We start from the raw sequence: 21,265 nt of genomic DNA, 5'->3' as shown, positions 1-21,265 counted from the left end.
CCAGTCAGGGCTCATATCTAGGTTTCGGTTTGTTCCCAGTTTGGGCACACGTGAGAGGCAACCGATGGGTGTTTCTCTCTCTCTTTCTTTTTTAAAAAAAAGTGTCTTAGGAACGAATGGGACAACTAGAGTATATGGAGAACACACCACCCCTCCCCGTGGTTTCCCAGAAAAAGAGTACCTGCCAGCACGACTATCAGTGTATTATCTCCTAGGAAGAGCCTCTAGCAAGGGTGCTAGGACCTGAGAGAGAAGCAGTGCAGAAACTGAGGCACCTCCAGACCATCACCAGATACGATATGGATGAAAGGAAGGGAGAGGCAACTATTGCCCAGGAATGAAATCTACAGAAATCTACTCTTGCAGATGAAGCCTTCCTAAGGGCAGCACTGGTGGTGGACCCCTGGCTGCCTGCTGGCTCCTCATTCACTCACTACAGAGAAGGTTGCCAGTCAATTCACCTGCCTGCTTATAAAAACATTCATTCATTCATTCATTCATTCATTCATTCATTCATTAAAAAAAAAGGCTACTAAGTTCCAGCAGTAGAGAGAACAAAAATTCCTACTCTAGTGAGCTTATATTTGAGGAGGGCAGAATAAAAATTAATTAACAAAATATGCAGCTGTCATGTGGTAAATCAGAGGAAATGATCCTGGCTTACCCAAGTCAAACTTGCTGTCTATTCAGAAATATGAATGGGCAACCAGTGATTGCCAGATATGTGACAAAACCAACATAAAAGAGAGAAGTGTTAGTAGATATTAATGTTAAGAAACGTTAAGAGAAGATCAATATTTATCCAATAGGAGTTTCAGAAGGACAATAACAAAAAAGAAAAGAGAAAGCAAAAAACTACAAAATAATAGGAAAAAATTTCCCAGAGTTGAAGAAAGCTATGTCTTTTTTTTTGTTATTGTTAATTCTCACTGAGGATATTGATTTCCATTGATTTTTTTAGGGAGAGTGTAAGAGAGAGGGAAAGACAGAGAGAAATATCGATGTGAGAGAAACACATTGACTGCTTGCTTCCTGCACGAGCTCCCACCAGGGCCCAGGCCGGGAAGGAGCCTGCAACCAAGGTACGTGCCCTTGACTGGAATCGAACGCGGGACCCAAACTGGCTAGGGCAGTTGTAAGTCTTTATCTGAAAGGACCTACTGAGGCTCAGAGGAATGAATAAAAAAGACTCATAGGTGGGCATATACAAGTGAAATTTCAGAACTCCAAGGAGAGAGTCCTCAAAGTTTCTAGCAAGAAAAAATAAGTTAGCCCTAGCTGGTTTGGCTCAGTGGATAGAGAGTCAGCCTGTGGACCAAAGGGTCCCAGGTTCAATTCTGGTCAAGGGCACATGCTCGGGGTTGCAGGCTGGATCCCCAGTAGGGGGCGTGCAGGAGGCAGCCGATCAATGATTCTCTCTCATCATTGATGTTTCTAACTCTCCCTCTCCCTTCCTCTCTGAAATCAATAAAAATATATTTAAAAAAAAAAGAAAAAATAAGTTACATGGAAAAAAGAGACACTCAATTTCAAGGCACTTGAGAATTGTACGTGCTAAGGATAAGTTTTAAATTTTGGAGTCAATCCATATACATAACATAAAATATGACATAAAGCCACTCGTATAGCTCAGTGGTTAAGCACCGATCTATGAACCAGAAGGTCACAGTTCAACTCCTGGTCCGGGCACATGCCCGGGTTGTGGGCTCGATCCCCAGTGGGGGTGTGCAGGAGGCAGCCAATCAATGATTCTCTCTCATCATTGATGTTTGTATCTCCCTCTCCCTTCCTCTCTGAAATCAATAAAAATATATTTATTTTAAAAATATGATATAAAATGTATAAAGCTCAAATGTGTGAATATAATAAAACAACTACAATTTGGTGATAGAAGAGGAAGGAGGGATGGAAGGTAGAGTGAGTTCAGAAATGCCCTCATCTTTTCTAATGGAGGATAAAAAATTATCTAAGATGGCAAATCTTACCCAATAATAGAGAAACATGTAAATTGACTGTACCTTCGCTACACCCACAGCCAATCAGAGTGAGTATGCAAACTAACCCAACAAAGATGGTGGTTAATTTGCATACATACCTGGGTCCGGGGAACCTCCTCGGCACCCAGGTCACTCCCAGCCGGCCATCGGGCAGAGGCTTTAGGCTTGGGAAGGGGTTGAGCCTGGGATCGGAGGGGCGGGGGTCCCCTTCCCAAGCCTAAAGCCTGGGGTGGAGGCTTTAGGCATGGGAAGGGGCCAAGCCTGCGATCAGAGGGGCAAGAGGGTGGGGGGAACCACTTCCCAAGCCTAAACCTGGGGCAGAGGCTTTAGGCTTAGGAAAGGTCCAAGCCTATTATCGGAGGTGCGGGGGGGGGGGGGGGGGGAGGCAGGGACCCCTTCCCAAGCATAAAGTCTGGGGTGGAGGCTTTAAGCTTGGGGAGGTGCTGGGGGGAACCCCTTCCCAAGCCTAAAGCCTGGGGTGGAGGCTTTAGGCTTAAGAAGGGGCTGAGCCTGCTATCGGAGGTGGTGGGGGGGGACCCCTTCCCAAGCCTAAACCTGGGGAGGAGGCTTTTGGCTTGGGAAGGGGCTGAGCTTGGGATCAGAGGGAAGGGGAAAAAATCAATGGAAACATATCCTCAGGTGAGGATAAAAAGAAAAATAAAGAAATGTCATATTCTATGAAAGACACATCTTGAAAATGCTTAAAGAAAGTTGTCATTTTTTCATGGTGAAGGGACTAGGGTCTGTTTGATGAAAATACCTTGGCGGCTGCGGTGACTGGCAGTGGCTGCAGCAGCGGGGTGATGAGGCAGGCACCTTCCCCTGATCAGCCCGGTCGCCTCAAGCAAAGGGAGGCCAGACTGCGGCTTAGGTCCGCTCCCAATGGGGAGCGGGCTTAAGCCATCCATAGGACATCCCCTGATGGCTCCCAGTATGTGACAGGGGGCAGGCTGGGCTGAGGGACCCCTCCCCAGTGCACGAATTTTGTGCACCGGGCCCCTAGTTAAAAATAAAAATGTATGTATACTAGTGTTTTTCTACTGTGACTGCATATTAGAATGACCTGGAAGCCTTAAAAATATACCAATGCTTGGGCCCCAACCCAGAATAATGAAACGAGAACCTGGTGGCCTTGATAGCTACATTTTTAAATTGACAGTACTACAGATGTCCCCATCTCACCCCCCGCCCACCACTTTGCCCCCCTCCACCCAAGCCCCATCCCACCATAGGCCTTCATCACACTATTGTCTGTGTCCAGGATGGACAGCTGCATTTTTGAAAAGCTCCCCAGGTGACTAACATGCAGCCAAGATTGACAGACACTTTAATTAAAGTTATAAAGACAACAACTAGAAGAATGAAAAACAACCAACAGTGATTATTCTGGGGAACAGAACGAGGAACATCTAAACTATTTAAATTGTTTTTATGGAGGAAGAAACAGGAAGAATGGAGAAGGAATCCAACTTGGGAGTTTCTCAGGCTCTGCACTGTGGACATTTGAGGCAGGAATTCCTTGTTGTGGGGGATGTCTTGTGTACTGTAAAAGGTTTAGCAGTCTCTGAGACCCACTAAATGCCAACATCCCTCCCCTCCCCCCAGTAATGACAACCAAAATGTCCCTGGAGGGCAAAACTGCCCTGAGTTGAGAACCACTGGACTAGAAGAATAATCCTGTGTATTAGTCAGGCAGTTGCTTGACCTAAAAAGCAAGTACAAAGATTTGGACTGACATGATTGTATACCGTGTAAATCGAAGTGCCAGGTCTTTAATTAGAATTAAATGTACACATTTTAATTAGAGCACCAGAGGGAATGCATCAGGCCTTTCCTCATGGATGCTTCAAGCTTTGAGATTGACTTTCATTATTAGAATAACAAAATGTCAGAGCAATTACGCCTTTGTAAAAAAGCTGCAGGACCTCCTGGCAAGCAGCCAGATCTTGCCAATTTCTTTTAAACTTGAGAAAACACTTTTCTCATACTGAACAAAACAGGGGAGACCCAGCCAAACATAACCCTGGGCAGCAGGCCCAAGTTCATTTAAGTTCAGCAAATATTTGAGCATCTATTACATGTGCTGGAGATGATAACATTAGTAAAACAAAGACGACATTTCTTAAATATTATAGAAATAATTAGGGTAAAAATACATCTTTAGAGAGAAGGCTTTGCTTTCTGTACTGTACAGTGCTGTATGAAAATGCAGTTTCCTGCAATGTCTACATCTGTGTCATCCAAATGGTAGCCACCAGACACGCAGCTGTGGAAGCCTTGAAAAATGGCTGGTCTGAATGGAGAGATGCTGTAAATGTAAATGTAAATGTAAAACGCACAAAGACGTATACGAAAACAATAAGGTAAAATACCTCATTATAGTTCCAACTTGTATTTTGAAATTTTGAATATATTGGTTTAAATAAAATATATTATTAAAGTTAAAATTAATTTCATTTATTTCTTTTTGTTTTTTTTGTTTGTGTTTTTGTGTTGTTGTTGTTAATCTTCACCTGAGGATATTTCTTCCATTGCTTTTCAGAGAGTGGAAGCGAGGGAGGGAGTGAGGGGAGGGGAGAGAAAGAGCGAGAAAGAGAGAGAAACATCAATGTGAGAGAGACACATCCATTGGTTGCCTCCTGCACATGCCCCAACCGGGACCAGGAATCGAACCTGGGACCCTTTGGTGCGAAGGCCAACACTCTAACCATTGAGCAATACCAGCCAGGGCTCTTTTTGTTTTTTAATGTGGCTACTGGAAAACTGAAAATTATGCATATGGCTTACATTTGTGGCTACCATTTTCTTTTGATTGTACAGTGCTGTAATAAACTCTTGACTTTTCTGGGGCATCATTGTTAATAATAATAGCATTTTTTACATATTTGGGTCTTTTCTCTACACTGGCATTCAGTGATGGCAAGTTCCGTCAATACTCACTTCTATAGTTGTGGTTATATGGAAGTACTTGGCACATGGTGAACTAAACTTAATTACAGGTCACTAAATTCACTTCCTGGCTTGACCACATGCTTAATCTTAGTTAAGTTACTCAGCCTCTCTGAGCCTCAGTTGCCTCATCTATAAAATGGGGATAATGCAATCTTACATACACATAGTTTGTCTACATTCGCAATGATCTCACAAGTGCCTTGTTGAATCAAGTTTTGAACCTTACATAGAAAAGAGTCTTGAAGCTCTTTGCTTTAATGCTGATTTTTACTTCTCAACAGTGAGGCGTTCAGTCATAAACACAGACGGAAGATCTCTGTTGCCTGTGGGGTAATGAACCAATTTTCAAACTATACAAAAGCTCTTTCCTGACAATGGCATAACTGAAAGGGGAATCATCTAGGGCAGCGGTCACCAACCTTTCGGACCTCACGGACCACCAGTGGTCTGTGCACCACCGGTTGGGACCACTGATCTAGGGGCAACCAGGTGAGAGCTGGGCCATCTTGGCATAAAGCCAAAAAGTCTTTTCTCTTCACTCCCTGAAGGATAGCAATTCTTCCTCACAATTGTATGGTATGCTGGTCATACAGTGTGCATTTAACACATAGTTGTTGCATTAAAAACAGTATCAAAGAAATTACTATATTTGGAATTTACTTAGGTCAGTTAGAAAGCTATCTATTTGACCTGAGTAGGTTAGATTATTTATTAGTAGTGTTGATAATGGATTAGAAATTATTCCCATTCCTGCCATTTTATTCTAAACTAGTGACCCGGTGCATGGATTCGTGCACATTGAAAGGAAATTAATTAGAAGGTGGCCAGCGGGGTGGGACTGAACAAGACGGGCTGGACACGCCCTGGAGCCAACCTCCCGCGGTCCCTCCCTGGCCAGCCGCACCTAGGGTGGCGCCCCAGCTTGAAGGGCACCTGTGGAGTGAGCGGGGTCCCTCCAGCAGGTGGGGTCCCTCAGCCTGGCCTGTGGGAATGGGGCTGAAACCAGCTCTCTGACATCCCCGAGGGGTCCCAGATTGCAAGAGGGCGGTTCTCGGGTGATGCACCCTGGAATCTGGCTCCTTCCGCTCTGTTTCTGGGGTGCGTCACCTGAGAACCACTGCTGCCAAGTCACCACAGCTCGGTAACTCCTGCATTGAGCGTCTGCCCCCTGGTGGTCATTGTGCATCATAGCTACCGGTCGGATGGTTGGACGGTTGCTTAGCCTTTTATATATATAGATAATATATCAAGTAGGAGTGACAAGTTATTTCTTTGTTCATCATCCCTTTAGTCACTTACATACAGAATGCACTGAATATTTTTGCTTTACTGAAAACAAATCTAAAAGGCAGAGATTATATAAAATTATATACAGATAAGAATCCTTAAATTGTTAATTTCATTTTACCAATGAGCTAGTTGTGCTCTTTTTCTAATTTAATGATAGGTTTTAAATTCAAAACTGCTCTCAACTTACAAATTTAGATAAGTAATAATTTCTGGTGAAAATATCAATTTTTCAGCTTAGTGCTTATGTAATCATGGAAATATTCTCTATTGCTGAGGCTGGAGGGCACACTCATTCATTCATTCATCAAGTGTTTTTCAAACATCTATCCTATGCCAGCACCATAACTTTCACATTGTCTGTTTTTAATGGTATTTCAGATCTTCCAAAGACCTGTTACTTTAAATCACGGCATCAAGTAAAGGAAACTTCTGATTTTCTAGCTGAGCATTAGATGCTGTAGAACCACAGGGAGATACTCAGGCTCCTGATAACTGACATATTTCAGCAAATGTTTGAGTGAGGCATTGTGTGCAAATACAGCATAGCTTGATGGTTAAGCATCCTCGTTGAGGAACCAAAAAGGCCTGGTGGTGAACCCTGGCTCTACTGCCTACTGGCTGAGTCACCTTAGAAAAGTTAATTCACCTCTCTGAGCCTCAGATTGCTCATTTGTCAAAGTGGGAACTAATAATAGTACATACCTGATAATAATATAGTGGGGATTAGGTGAGGTGACGTGTGTAAAGTATAGAGATCAGTGCTGGAATTTACTAATTGCTCAAGAAATGTTAGCTATTAATAGGAGGAGTAACACTGATGATGGTGATTGTAGTAGTAGTTAATTGGGTCAAGGGGTTCCTTGTTTAGCTGAATTATCAAATGTGCATAGAAGGAACAGGGCTTTGGTTTTTTATTTTCCTATTCTGGTTAACAATATCAAACACAAAATGTTTCAAGGTTTGGTTGTTAAAATATTTTTGAAACATATTAATCCATTTTAAAGATTAAAATGAAATATACTTTAACATTTTTATATGTGGCAAGTTCCTATAGGATTTGGGGTCTTATGATTGTGACAGAATATTATTACAGATGCAAAAGTTTCAGAAAATTTGTACTAAGCCCAGAACAAAATCTAGATATTTGTTTAGCTAAATGCCTCATCTAATCCTGTTTCTTTCCCCTAAAAAGTGTATTGCTAACAAAATTCTTCTTAATTCAAAGTGCCTGACAACTGGGTCTTGTTTTATTGTCTCCTTATAACTTATTTTGTTTATTAACTGTGTAGAAAATAAATTTACCAGATCTAAAAGTTGTTAATAAGACAAATTAAAGAGTTTATAATGAATTTAATATTTTCATGTTATATTTCTAAAAATTTTACTCACAATTGCCACAGGGTCATTGCTGCGGGTGGCAGCCAGGCTGAACTTCTTGACATGGGTGTTGGTCTCCAGAGCCTTTGCAAATTCTTTCAGGGTTGGAATTGGAATGTTCTACGATAGGGAAGGTACAGAGAGTTGATAAACCAAGGATCCATAGCTTTTAAGTACTTATAAATTTAGATGACTAATTGCATGCTATCCCCTCTAAAAGACATTTATCACCCATCTTCCAACAACTGAAGCCATCCACAGCCAATAGCAACACTGTGTCTAATAAGGGAATGTAACACGAGAGACTCTGGCATCACCTTTCTGTTTACTAACCAAAAAATTATGCACCTACCATATTCCCCTCTTCTCTTTCATTCTCTGTGTTCTACTTGCTATTCTTTTAGTATACCATGGTCTTTCTCTCCTCTATACTTTTAGATATGCTTTTTCCTTTATCTGGAAATTCCTCTATCCTTTCTCCGATTAATTCCTACTCTTCTTTTAAGACTCAGCTAAAATATCACCTCCTTTGTTTATTGGCTCTCATGGGCAGGATCAAAGTTTTCCTTACCTGCAATTCCATAACATTGGGGGGCTTACCACATTGTGCTCTAATTATTTGTTTAGTGTTATTCTCCTAACAACAAGTTCTTCAGCATAGACAAAATGAACCCTACTCCCTCTTCTACAGCACTTAGCCGGGTACTGACCACTGGGGAGGGAGACCATATGGAGTGCAGCCAGCGGTTGACGTGAGTCTTACATGTTCCACAGATGAGTTCTGGGACTGTGAGCAACTTAACCTCTTTAAGTCCCACTAAGAATTAAATGGGATAATGAATTTCAAGTTTTTAGCAAAACATACGATACATAACGAGTACTCAATAAAAGTCTGTTATTATTATTAAATGCTAGACATTGGCCCAACAAGAATGAACAAAACATGTCAGACAATGCGCGTGCGCTCTCTCTCTCTCTCTCTCTCTCTCTCTCTCTCTCTCTTATACACAACACACACACACACACACACACACACACAGTCACACACACATCTCCACTTGAGAGGCACATGACCTATTGCCAAACAGAATAAAGTGTAAGTGACAATGTGTGACTTCCGAGAAGAAGTAATACAATGCACTGTGGCTTCCTGACTGTTCTCTTTCTCTTGGATCACTCACACTGGGGGAAGCCAGCTGTCATGATGTGAGGACACTCAGGCCACCCTACGGAGCGGGCCATTAGGTAGAAACAGAGGCTTCCTGTAAACAGGCACATGAGTGCACCGTCTCGGGAAGTAGGTCGTCCTGTCTCAGGCGGGCCTTTACGATGATTGCAGCCCTGGCTGATAGCTTCCCGATAGCCTTTTTGAAACACTGAGCCATACTACCCAGCTAAGTCACTTCCTGTTTCCTGATACTCAGAAACTGTGTTAAATAATAAATGTTTCTTCTTTTAAGCCTGTAAGTTTTGAAGTAATTTGCTACTCAACAATAGGTAACCAGTATATTATTTAACACAACTACTATTATTGTTTCCAAGAATTCTAGAAATCACTTATTTTTTAAACCCACTTCTTCTTTTGAATAGGATATCTTGCCTCAAAATCAGTGACTCAAAATATTTCAAATAGGTAATCAGTCATCCCCTTTAAGTTTCCTAAACTCATGATAATAAACCAAGTGACTGACAACAATCACGGTGAGATACCTTTATGTTGTTGAGATTGACTTCTTGGAGGCTGGGATCGTTAGCTTTCATCTGCTGCAGACTTACTTCCACATTGGTGGGGTTGGGTGGTTCCTCAAATACGGGCTTGACCTTTTCACCTTTGACCACATCTAAGGCACAAGTTTTTTAAAAAAAAAGAAACGTAAGGATTCTCCTGTCAAAATCAGTGATGATTCCCCCACAAACGACCTTTCTTTCATATGCTCTGATTCTAATAATACTTTATTATCAATGACAGTAAGCTTATTCTCAACTAAACAAGCATGGGAATGGCATGGCTCTGAGTTACAGTTTCAAAGATTGATGCTTCTCAACCGCAATGAGAAGTCTCAGTAGCTGACACTGCATGGAGCCACAAGTGCAGGAGACCCTACAGCAAGCGTGTCAAACTTGCGGCCCACAATGAATATTTTTGCGGCCCAGCCAATACAATAGTATGTAAGAAACGATTTAATAAAAGTTTCATAACTTAATTTTTACAATGTCCTGTTATACATAATTATTAATAATGCACTACAACGTTCGCTAATGACTGATTACTATAATCGTGTTGCATTCGTTTCCCTTACGTGCCTTACGCGCAGGCGCACCATTTCTCTCCACTAATACTAGCAGTGAATATTTTAGCAGCCGATTGCCACATCATTAGTCTTGGACTGACTTGTTTGGTGTGCACAACAGGAAATAGTTCACTTTCAGAGAACAAGAAAAATAGGCTTATTTGCGTTACGCTTTTTGTTGTTGTTGTTAGAACAACTCAGCAAAATAAAATTCCTGTTTATTGTGGACAACATTGTTTCACACATACATCAAACAGGTCAAAAAAATAAACAGCAATTTCATAGACAAAAAATGGGAAAAAAGAAACCTTTTTATCTTTGGCCTTTTTAACCATCTCATACAAACCAACTACTTATAGTACAGCTAAGCACATACACAAAAAGTTACTGGAATGCTCGGAATAAGATTGTTTATTTGTTGTTGTTTTTGCTTTTTTTACAAGGTTTTTTTTTTTTCTCCTTCGAGAGTATAATGAACATGGTCACACCACTAGTAAAGTCAGAAGTAGGACAGAGAATGCTCCAAAGGCTGGTTTGGTCACCCCAAGATCATTAAAAATGGCTGACCCCTAACAATATGTACAAAAATATAAAATGTAAATAAAAAATACAAATTTTCCTTTTTAAAGTACTTTTAAGAAAAAAAGCAGGGCCTTGGAAGTTTTGGTTCTTTTTTTCTCCCCTGTTGCAAATTCACATTGTGGTTTTGGTTGGGTGGTGAAGAGCGCGTGTCACCTGCAGGTGGCGCTGTCCGAGGTGGGTGGGTGGGCGGGCAGGCGGGCGGGAGTCTCTACTCCGAAGGTGACCACGTTTAGATTCTGTAGATTCTGAGATGGGAAGTGGAGGGCGAATAGGTCACGGAGGCCTTTAACTTTTCCTTTTTTTGCTGTATAGTCAACGTCATCAGTCTTCTGCTTCTTGGTGTCAACATCGTCATCCTCATCATCTTCAGCTGCCTCAGCCTCCTCATCTACATCTCCATCCTCTTCCTCACCATCACCTTCCTCTTCCTCCTCCTCCTCCCCTCCTTCTTCCTCTTCTTCATCTACCTCATTGTCAGCCTCCTGCTCCCATTTTCCTCATTCTCAGCATTTCATTCGCAGGTGCATCTCTTCCATTCTCTGCCTCCTCCACAACTTCCTTCTTCTCCTTTAAGAACTTGGTGGTGATCTCGGAGCTGGTGTCCTATACAGCGGATTTTTTTTTTTTAAGCGAGAGTCAATGGGGAAATAAAGGGGGATATATGTGCTACTATATGTAATACTTTAAACAATAATAATAAAAAAAGCAAAGTAGAAAAAATAAGCGAGAGTTGGAGGACTCTGATGAAGAAGCTGCCGGAGTCCGCGGCGGTGGAGGTGGTTGCAGCGAGCGGAGAGGGAGCCACAGGAACAACCCAAAGATGGCTTTTCGGAGCAGCCAGTGGGGCCCGTTACGCCTATTAATTTGCAGTTATTCAGTGTCTGGTAAGTTAATGTTCAAGAAAAAAATAATTTTTATTAAAATGTTCTGTATTTTTTATGTTAACGATTACTTATTTATGCCAGCCCTTTGTATTCAGCATGTCTCTATAGAAATAAACCTACATTTCTATGAAAACTGAAGTTTTTTTTTGTGTGTTTTTTTTTTTTTTTTTGTGGCCCACATAAACTCAAACCTTTGAGTTTGACATGCTTGCCCTATAGCAAACACAAAACTCAAATAAAATAATATAAATCCCTGGGCAGTATTTGGTGCTCCAAATGGACATCTTTCAGACTATAATAAACAAACCCTAGGATCTGAGATGCAAAAAAGAAATAATGAATCTCTTCATTTCCTAAACCTTAATAATAGGTCTCTGGCTTTTTGGCCATAACCCATGCTACTCTGATTTCCATTGTGGAATGTTAGTTTTGAGGAAGGTATGGGAAGAAAATAGAATAGAAAAGAATGGAAGAATTTTCAAAAGTTTTTAACAGAAAAAAAATTTTTTAAATCATCACACAAGGATATTTTCCCATTGATTTTTAGAGAAAGTAGAAGAGAGAGAGAAAGACAGAAACATCAGTGTGAGAGAAACACATCAATTGGTTTCCTCCTGTACATGCCCTGACCAGGGAGGAGCCTGAAACTGAGGTATGTGCCCTTGACCAGAACTGAACCCAGGACCCTTCAGTCTTTAGGCCGATGCTCCATCCACTGAGCAAAACTGGCTAGGGCATATTTGCAATATATATATACATATAAAACATATAAAGGGTTAACATTCCTATATACACAAAACTCCTATAAATCAATAAAACAAACCAATTAAAAAGGGACAAGTAAAAAAATGAACAAGTAATATGATCAGAAGAATTTCTGTCATCCAACTAAAAATATAAAAAATGATTAAACTCTGAAATAAAAAAATGAGATATCATTTGATTAGAAAAAAAAAAAAAAAGTAAAAGACCATAACAGAGTTGGCAACAATGTGGAGGAAAAGGCATCCTCATATACAGGGTGTCCCAAAAATATGTATACACAATTTGAATAATTATTAATTCCAATGTGTTAAATTTGAAAAGAAAGAAACATCAATTGATCTATCAACTGTTAAGTGTATATACATTTTTTTGGAATCCCCATATTGTTGGTGGAAATGTTGGTGCATGATTTTTGGGAGAGTAATTTGGCATCACCTATCAAAATTTAAAATGTAGAAACTTTATGACCCAGAAACTCTATATCTAGAAGTCTAATCTACAGAAAAAATAGAATAAAAACATAAAGATATACATTCAGGAATGTTCATTGATGTATTACTGGTGACTGTAAAACAGGATAAAATGTCCATCGATGTGAAAAAGATTAAATAAGTTATAGCATAATTACCTAATAAGATGCTATCTATTCACCAAAAGAACAGGCAAACCTACATGTACTGGTACGAGACTAGAACCACAATTTTAAAAAAAGCTAATGAAAAACAAAATACTTAGGTATAAACCTGAAAAAATACGTACAAAATCGGTATGAGTAAAACTATAACACTCTTGAAAGACAGTCCATGTTCATAGATAGGAAGACTCAATATTGTCAAGATGTCAGTTCTTGACCAACTTGACCTCTAGATTCAGTGTAATCCCAATCAAAATCCCAGGAAGTGATTTTGTAGATATCAACAAACTAATTCTAAAGTTTATATGGAGAAGCAAAAACCCAGAAGAGCCAATACACTATTGCAAGAGAACAACAAAGTTGGAGGTCTATAACTACTTAACTTCAAGACTTACTATAAAACTATAGTAATCAAACCCTAGCTGGGTGGCTTAATTGGTTGGAGTGTCATCCCCTACCAAAGGTTACAGGTTCGATTCCCGGTCAGGGCACATGTTTCTCTCTCACATCGATGTTTCTCTCTCTCTCTCTCTCTCTCTCTCTCTCTCTCTCTCTCTCTCTCTCTCTCCCCCTTCCTCTCTCACTAAAAATCAATAAAGTGAGGATAAAAAAAAGCTACAGCAATCAAGACAGTGTGGCAAAGGTGAAGGAATATACAAATTAGTAGAATAGAACAGAACCCTGAAATATACCCACATAAATATAGTCAACTGATCTTTGACAAGGGAACAAAGGTAATGCAATGGAAAAAAGATGGAACAATGGGACATCCACATGCAAAAAATGAATTTAAAAACAGATCTTACACTTTTATAAAAATTAACCCCAAATGGATCACAGACCTAAATATAAAATGCAAAACTATAAAACTCCTAGAAGATAACATAAGTGAAAACCTAAATGATCTTGGGTTTGGTAATGAATTTTTAAATATAACACCAAAGGCAGCCATGAAAAAATTGATAGGCTGGACTTAATTAAAATGAAAAGTTTCTACGCTGTGGCCTTGGCTGGTAAGGCTCAGTTGGTTGGGCACTGACCCATGCACTGAATAGTTGTTGGTTCAATTCCTGCTCAGGGCACATGCCTATGTTGTAGGCTTGATCCCTGGTTGGGGCATGCAGGAGACAGCCAATTGATGTTTCCCTCTCACATAGATGTTTCTCTCTCTCTTCCTTTCCCTTCCTCTTCCTCTAAAAATCAATAAAAAACCCCCACCTTTTCTAAAAAAAAGTTTCTCTCTGGAAGATACTGTCAAGAGAATGAGGAGATGGACTAGAAATTGGGAGAAAATATTTGCAAAAGACATAATCTGATAAAGGACTGTTATCCAAAATATACAAAGAACTCAAACTCAACAATAAGAAAACAATCTGATTTAAAAATGGGCCAAAGCCCTAGCCGCTTTGGCTCAGTGGATAGAGCATTGGCCTGGGGACTGAAGGGTCCCGGGTTCGATTCTGACCAAGGGCACATGCCAGAGTTGCGAGCTTGATCCCCAGTAGGGGGCATGCAGGAGGCAGCCGATCAATGATTCTCTCTCACCACTGATGTTTCTATTTCTCTCTCCCTCTCTGAAAACAATAAAAAAATATTTTTAAAAAATGGGCCAAAGACCTTAGCAGACACTTCACCAAAGAAGATACTAGCATACTGGTAGAAAATAAGCATATGAAAATGTATAGGGTTAAGCCTCGGACCGACCTGTTGGCAAAGCCAAAAACAAGTCCTAGCTTAGAGGGAACAGCCCTCTTAGCATAATTAAGCTTGATCTTGTGACTCTCCCTAGATCCTTCTGGGGTAGCTAATGGGCTGTGGGAGGGGCAGCAAGTGCTGCCAAAACAAGTGAAACTCACAAGAACATTGTAACTATGGTGACCACTACCTTGTTTACCTCTGACTATAAAATAAAGGCTCAGCTTGCCGTCTGGATCTGTTCTGTGGTCTCAGCCAGGCACAGAAGATCCACCTAGACCCAGCTTATTCTCTTTGTCTGTCTTTTCTTCATCCTTCTCCGGCCCTCCCCCAGGCTCGCCGAACCTTTGGCTGTGCTGGCGTGGCACATGAAAAGATGCTTTGCATCATGTCATCAAGAAAATGCAAATTAAAATGAGATACTACTACATACCTATTAGAATGGACAAAATCTGGAACAATGACAAAACCAAATGCTAGTGAGGATGTGGAGCAAAAACAACTCTCATCTTTACTGGTGGTAATACAAAATGATATAGCCACTTCGGAAGACAGTTTCATGGTTTCTTACAAAACTAACAATACTCTTACCGTAAGATCCAGCAATCATGCTCCTTGATACTTACTTGAAGGAGATAAAAAGTTTTGGTCACAAAAACCTGCACTAAGTGTTTATAACAGACTTGTTTATAACTGCCAAAACCTGGAAGCGATCACAACCAAGATGTACTGCAGAGTGAATGGATAAATAAACGGTGGTACATTCAGAAAATGGAGTATTATTCATCACTAAAAAGAAATGAGCTATCAAGCCATGAAAAGACATGGAAGAACCTTACATACTTATTCATAGGAGAAAGAAAGCCAGTCTGAATAGGCTACATGCTGTATGATTTTAATATATGACATTCCAGGAAAGGCAAAACTATGGAGACAGAAAAAGATCCGTGGTTGCCAGGGGTTAGAGGAGCAGAGCACAGAGGAATTTTATGGCAGTACAAATAAATACTCTGTAAAATATCATAGTGAAGGATACATGTCATTATACATTTGTCCAAAACCACAGAATTAATAGTACACCATCAAGAATGAACCTTAATGTAAACTACAGGCTTTGGGTAAAAATAATGTGTCAATGTAGGTTCATCAATTGTAACATATGTACCACTCTGTTGCAGGATGTTGGTAATGGGGGAGGCTATCCGTGTGGAAAGGCAGAGGATATATAAAATATCCCTGTGACTTCCTCTCATTTTTGAAAAATGCCCCCCAAAAATGTGTTGTTTTTTTTTAAAGTTAACGATATGTAAGTGTATGTATAAAAGCCAAGGTTAGGCAGCAGACTTTTAACAGCAAACATGTTGTCAGAATGTTACCCTTTCATGTTGAAATTAACAATGAACATTTTTTATCTGTATGCATAAGAAACCAGAAAGAAAATAAAAGGAACATTGCTCTTTGTCAGTGTAAATTACCCATGATGATTTATACATATGCTGCTGAGACTAGAAAGCGTCTCCCAAGTTTTCATCAAAGAGAATAAAACAGAATTCATCTCAGAAAAGCTGTGATCTTTGGGGAATTTTCACAGCACCTGGATCACACTGTCCAAAATTACCTGATTATTGGTCTGTCCCTACTCTGGGCAGGTAAGTTCCTTTGGGCAGTGACCATCTTTTATCTTTGCACTAAAGATAAAACCTTTACACACAGTAGGTATTTGGAAGGTGACCGATGAGTAAGTGGGAGAGTCTAATGAGCTGACCCTTCGCCAGGAAATGGTCTGGCACTTTGGTGCCAGCAAATCCATCCCAGTGTGTCTTTCATGCTCTCTGGGGGATCTGGGTATTCAAATTCTAATGACAAGCACCCATTATTGAGACAAAAAGACACTGAAATAGAGACAAGAACTTATTGTAGATACTTGATTAAAACATCCTTGGGAACAGGAAACTCTGCATTCCATGCTAACTATGCAACCTACCAGCAATTTTACCTTTTGATCGAAGGGACCTAACTACAGAGTGTGTTTTGGACAAAACAATTGATTGTTACTAGTTACATTGCCAGACAGCGTTCCCATGATCAGCTACTCTATTCTGGCTTGGTTGCCCCGAGCCCAGTGATCCTTGGTGAACTGACAAAAGCCACCTTCAAAGGCCGTAGCACAGGGGTCAGGATGCACTAGGAGGCTGTCAACAGGCCTCTCCTCCCAGCAACACGTGGAGGCTCCCAAGCCTCACAGAACCACAGATTCCACGTCAACTTACTTCTCACAGGCCCTTTGCCATCTTTAGTGTTGGGTGTTTCTTCATCAAACTTCGGGTTATTGAGCAAATTGTGTACTCCAAGAACAGCTGGAAGAAAAAAAAAATCAGTGAATAAACATTAAGTTTGGAAAAACATGTTAGGATATCCACATTGTTAATTTGTTCCTTGGAGAACAATTCTTTGTATCACAAAGATGAGTCTCCAGACCCATACTTCCTTGCACAGTGTGTGGTACATGTATAGTGTTAAATAAACTGATATAGTAACACACACACACATACATAAAAACCCTCCCTGTAAGACCACCAGCAATCTACACAGGTCTTTCTACATCTGTGCCTGTGACACCATTTGGGATCCAAGGGACAATGGTCTCGTGATGGTCCCAAATTACTGAAAACCTGCTAAGACCTCCTAGTAAAGTAGATCCAACTCATCAGCTTTCCCATCCGTAAAATGTGAGGGTCGGACTGAATCTAAGGATATTTTAAGATTTGACATTATAGAGATGATGGCATGTATTTTTTCAGAGGCAAAGAGCAGAAAGATCGTGAGTCTCTTTCAATATAAGCCTCACCACGAGAAGTTGCCCTTTCCTTGTGTAAAGCATCTCACGGTGGGAAATAAAAGAGACACCAGCAGCGGAAGGCTGAGCATGCTGAGATTTGAGGCTCCTGTACTACATGGACTTGGCACCAGGGGGCAGCACAGCATGCGAGAAACAGCACTGGGGGAGAATGCACACCAGACAGGCTGAAGCTGCAACTGCGCACCCAGCTCTCCCCTCGCTAATAAAATTACAGGCGGCCACCTGGTGAAGGATCCCAGAATCGATCATCTGTTAACAGGGGGCAGAGCTCCTGTTAACCTCTGAGCTCCTCATCAGCTGTACTGTAATCTGCACATTAGAAGGAGGCAGGAGGCCAGCACACCATAAGAAACAGCAAGTCTAGGGTTACAAGGGTACCCAGCCAGGAGCAGTCAGCCAATATGAATACTGTCATGTTCTACCTGTGTGACTTGAGAAGTTACTAAATGCCTCTGAGCCTCAGTTTCCCCATCTGTAAAATAGGGTTGATAATTATGCTTTACCTACTACAAAAATGAAATGACTGCCCTGGCCAGTGTGTTCAGTGGTTAGAGTGTCAGCCTGAGCACCAGAGGGTCACAGGTTTGATTCCTGGTCAAGGGCACATACCTGGGTTGCAGGTTCGATCCTCACCCCATTAGGGGCGTGTGTGGGAGGCAACAAATTGATGTATCTCTCACATGGATATTTCTCTCTCCCTCCCCTTTTTCTCTCCCCTACTCCCCCTCCTTTCTACTCTCTCTAAAAATACATAGAAAAATATCCTTACTCCTCAGGTGAGGATTAAAAAAAAATAAAAGAAATGACTTCCTATGTGTCAGGCACTGTTCCAAGTGCTTTATAAATTCTTATTAGTAAATAAGCATTTATTACTGTGTTTCTGGCATTGTCTAGGGAAAGGCCCTATTTGATAAGCACAAGTTACTGAGACCATCCAAAAACATATCTTGCTTTGGCCCTGTACTCACTAATAACTTCTAATTATAATTTGGCTCCCATTGCAAGTGTTAATTTTTGTGTTACCTGTTTCCTGTGAACCTGGCAGGTGGATCCGTCCCCACTGCCTGGCCCCAATCAGACTGCTGCTATGTGCACCGACAAGATCAAATCTCCAGACCAGCAGAGCTGAGAACTAGAATGGTATGGCTGGGGACCACACAGAAATACGACCACTGTGGGGGTGCTCGCTTGAGGAACGATCTGTCCTTCTGCTCTTGGTCTGCTAGAGTAACATGGGCAGGGCGCTGACACTCTTTCAAAGGCTGGCAGTTCTACCTCTTCCAGAGAGAGCCGCCCTAGAGAAGATGCGGGGCTTCCTCCTGGTGCTGAGGTGCACTGCTGAGGGAGGGAGGCTACGTAAAACGAACACCACAGTTTTCTTTGGGGATTATCCCCCTGGTTTTACTGCATGAATTTCAGGATCTTCCAAATGATGGGTGTTTATCTCTTTCTTTCTTCTAAGGCATTTCCTGGGAATTTAAGCCCAGCCCTGCATTCTCCCTTTGGGCAATTCCAGGACAGACTGAGAGGCAACAATAACCATAACAAGATCCCTCCACAGCAACCACAGGGCTAAGGAGATTGGTCACTGCTAAGCACTTTGCTAACTGTGTGGCACAGGTGCCTCAATGCTGCAGTGACTTCTGAGAGGGGTTCAAATATGTGAATTTAATACTGACACTGATATCACAGAAGGAATGAAAATGTAGCTAGAACGGTTTGCATGCTATTAGAATAAGGCATAGCTGGTTCTCCTGGGATGACGGAGATTATAATAATACTACAGGCCTGGTGCATGAATTCGTGCATGGGTGCGGTCCCTGGGCCTGGCCAGCAAGCGGGACCAATAGGGGCCCTCTCACCCAGTTCCAACCGGGCCAGCAGGCTGGGGGGATGGACCGCAGGAGGTTGGCCAGCCGTGGGAAGTTGGCTGTGGGAGCATACTGACCACCAGGAGGCAGCTCCTGCATTGAGCATCTGCCCCCTGGTGGTCAGTGCATGTCATAGCAACCGGTCGACTAATCATTCGGTTGCTTAGGCTTTTCTATATACAGATGCCTTCCAATGGAATAAAAATGTAAGAATTCTTGCTAAGGCTATGGACTATTTTTTTAAAACACCTCTCTCCTATGATGACCTAATGACCCTCATGATCCATATATCCATCTTATTTGGAAAAAAGTGCATCCCATTGGTACACAAATATGCTGGTATATGCATGGACTCTCTCGAAGGAGAGACAAGAAATGGGAGGGAGCTTAGGAATCAGGGTGAGAGACTTACTTTCATTACATATTCTTTTGTTTGTTTGTTAGTTAATCCTCACCTGAGGATATTTTTCAATTTTTTTAAGGGAGATTGGAAGACAGAGGGAAAGACAGAGAAAAATATCAGTGTGAGAAACATATTGATTGGTTGCCTCCTGTATGAGCACTGACCAGGGCACAGGTGGGAAGGAACCTGCAACCAAGGTACGTGCCCTTGACCGGAATCAAACCTGGGACCCTGTGGTCCACAGGCCGACACTCTATCCACTGAGCCAAACTGGCTAGGGCCATTACATATTCTTTTGTACTTTTTGGGCTTTTTCTATCTGCATGTATAACCAATTCAAATAATAATGCCAATAATTATTGTACTGTTGCTACTGTTAAGAAAACTAGAAAGAAAGTCAGCAGATTGGACTGAATGTGGATTTACCGCACTGAGTGAATGTAACAGTAATTACCCCCATTCCATAGTTGGGTTCAACAGACCTCTTAGTGGGGATCAAAATGGAATAGCAACTGGGGAAGAGCAAGAACGTCATGGAAATTTTGTGATGATAAAGTGCCAAATGTGAAAGCTCTTTAGAAAGCACAAGGGCTATTATTTTATCGTGTAAGTTCTCTGCACTCCTTCAACTCTATTCTCTGATTTCTCATAGAAACTCTTGAGTTTGGTAGGATGGGTAGTATTGGATATTTTACAGCTGAAATTCAGCAGAATATTTGCTCAGAGAGGTTAAGTCACCTGTATCAAGTCTTAGAGCTACATAAAGATTGAAGCCAACCAGGTATCACAATAAAAACCAGTAGCTACGGAAAAACTCAAAGGCTACTGCCATGGGTGCAGACCTGGAGGTCACAGAACAAAGTGACCCAAAGTTGAGGACTAACCTGCAAGATCGTAGAGTTCAGTGTCAGAAGCACTGGCCAAAGCTTCTTCCAGTTCTGGATCAAGAGTCACTTTTTCTTCTTTACGCGTTTCTACGGGCTTTTCTTTGGGGATAAAGACTCTCCCTTTAAATCAGAAGAAAAACAAAAACCATTGTCTGGGCTTCTTATTGCAGGAGAAGTGGGCCCACCAGAGAATGCAGCTCTGGCAGTTAAGAGCTGAGTCATTAAGCTATTGCACATCCAACTGGGATGCCTTAATTGCTGGGATGATGCCATTATCAATAATCCACAATTAGAAGGAAGGAAGGTCAGAGGAGGAATCCTGCATTCTACAACACTGACAACCAAGGAGACTGCAGTCCTTAACCACAGAGAGAAATGGCTTCTACCACTCTCCTTCCCATCGATCAGCAGCACTGCCCTTAGACCTGGGCAAGGGGGTGGGGGCCCTACCATGGACCCCAACTTTAAAGAGCTCAGCTCTAGTCTCCTCTTGCTGCACCCTCCCCCCCCCCCCCCCACAGACACACACACTGCTTCTGCCCCACCAAGGGAAGAATCATGGGACAAAGGGACATTCCCACTGAGAACAGAGGCTGCCTGCTAGACCACACCCAGGCACCTCAGACCTGGGATTCTTTGCCTAAGAGCCCTGAGCCTGCTTCCAGGGCCTGCATGAATCCCTTCTCCATGCCCACCTTCCTGAATGCAGGTCACACTGCTGGGATGTACACCTCCAGGCTAAGGGGAGGCTGTGGTGGATGAGTATGAATGAAGCTT

At 41.7% G+C, this 21,265-nt stretch overlaps 2 protein-coding genes across 2 annotated transcripts in view; both read right to left on the bottom strand.

The window, feature by feature from the left end:
* TMOD2 (tropomodulin 2) overlaps positions 1–21,265 on the bottom strand; it is a 56,174-nt gene that overhangs the window by 15,779 nt on the left and 19,130 nt on the right. Inside the window, exons 4-7 of the mRNA XM_079769656.1 lie at positions 20,486–20,608; positions 16,738–16,824; positions 9,327–9,457; positions 7,629–7,736 (exon numbers count right to left, since the gene is read on the bottom strand). Of these exons, the coding sequence (XP_079625782.1) occupies positions 7,629–7,736; positions 9,327–9,457; positions 16,738–16,824; positions 20,486–20,608 (449 nt within the window). The remainder of the gene's footprint in view (positions 1–7,628; positions 7,737–9,326; positions 9,458–16,737; positions 16,825–20,485; positions 20,609–21,265) is intronic.
* On the bottom strand, positions 10,614–16,550 carry LOC307097551 (uncharacterized protein; the record flags this gene model as incomplete). Its single annotated transcript, XM_079767676.1, is given in 4 exon segments — positions 10,614–10,976; positions 10,979–11,000; positions 11,003–11,092; positions 16,530–16,550. Coding segments are annotated over 4 exon segments (471 nt in total). The 3' UTR covers positions 10,614–10,638.

The sequence above is a fragment of the Cnephaeus nilssonii genome (assembly GCF_951640355.1).
Source record: "Cnephaeus nilssonii genome assembly, chromosome: 4".
Lineage (NCBI taxonomy): Eukaryota > Metazoa > Chordata > Mammalia > Chiroptera > Vespertilionidae > Cnephaeus > Cnephaeus nilssonii.
This window is presented reverse-complemented; position numbering and strand designations above follow the sequence as displayed.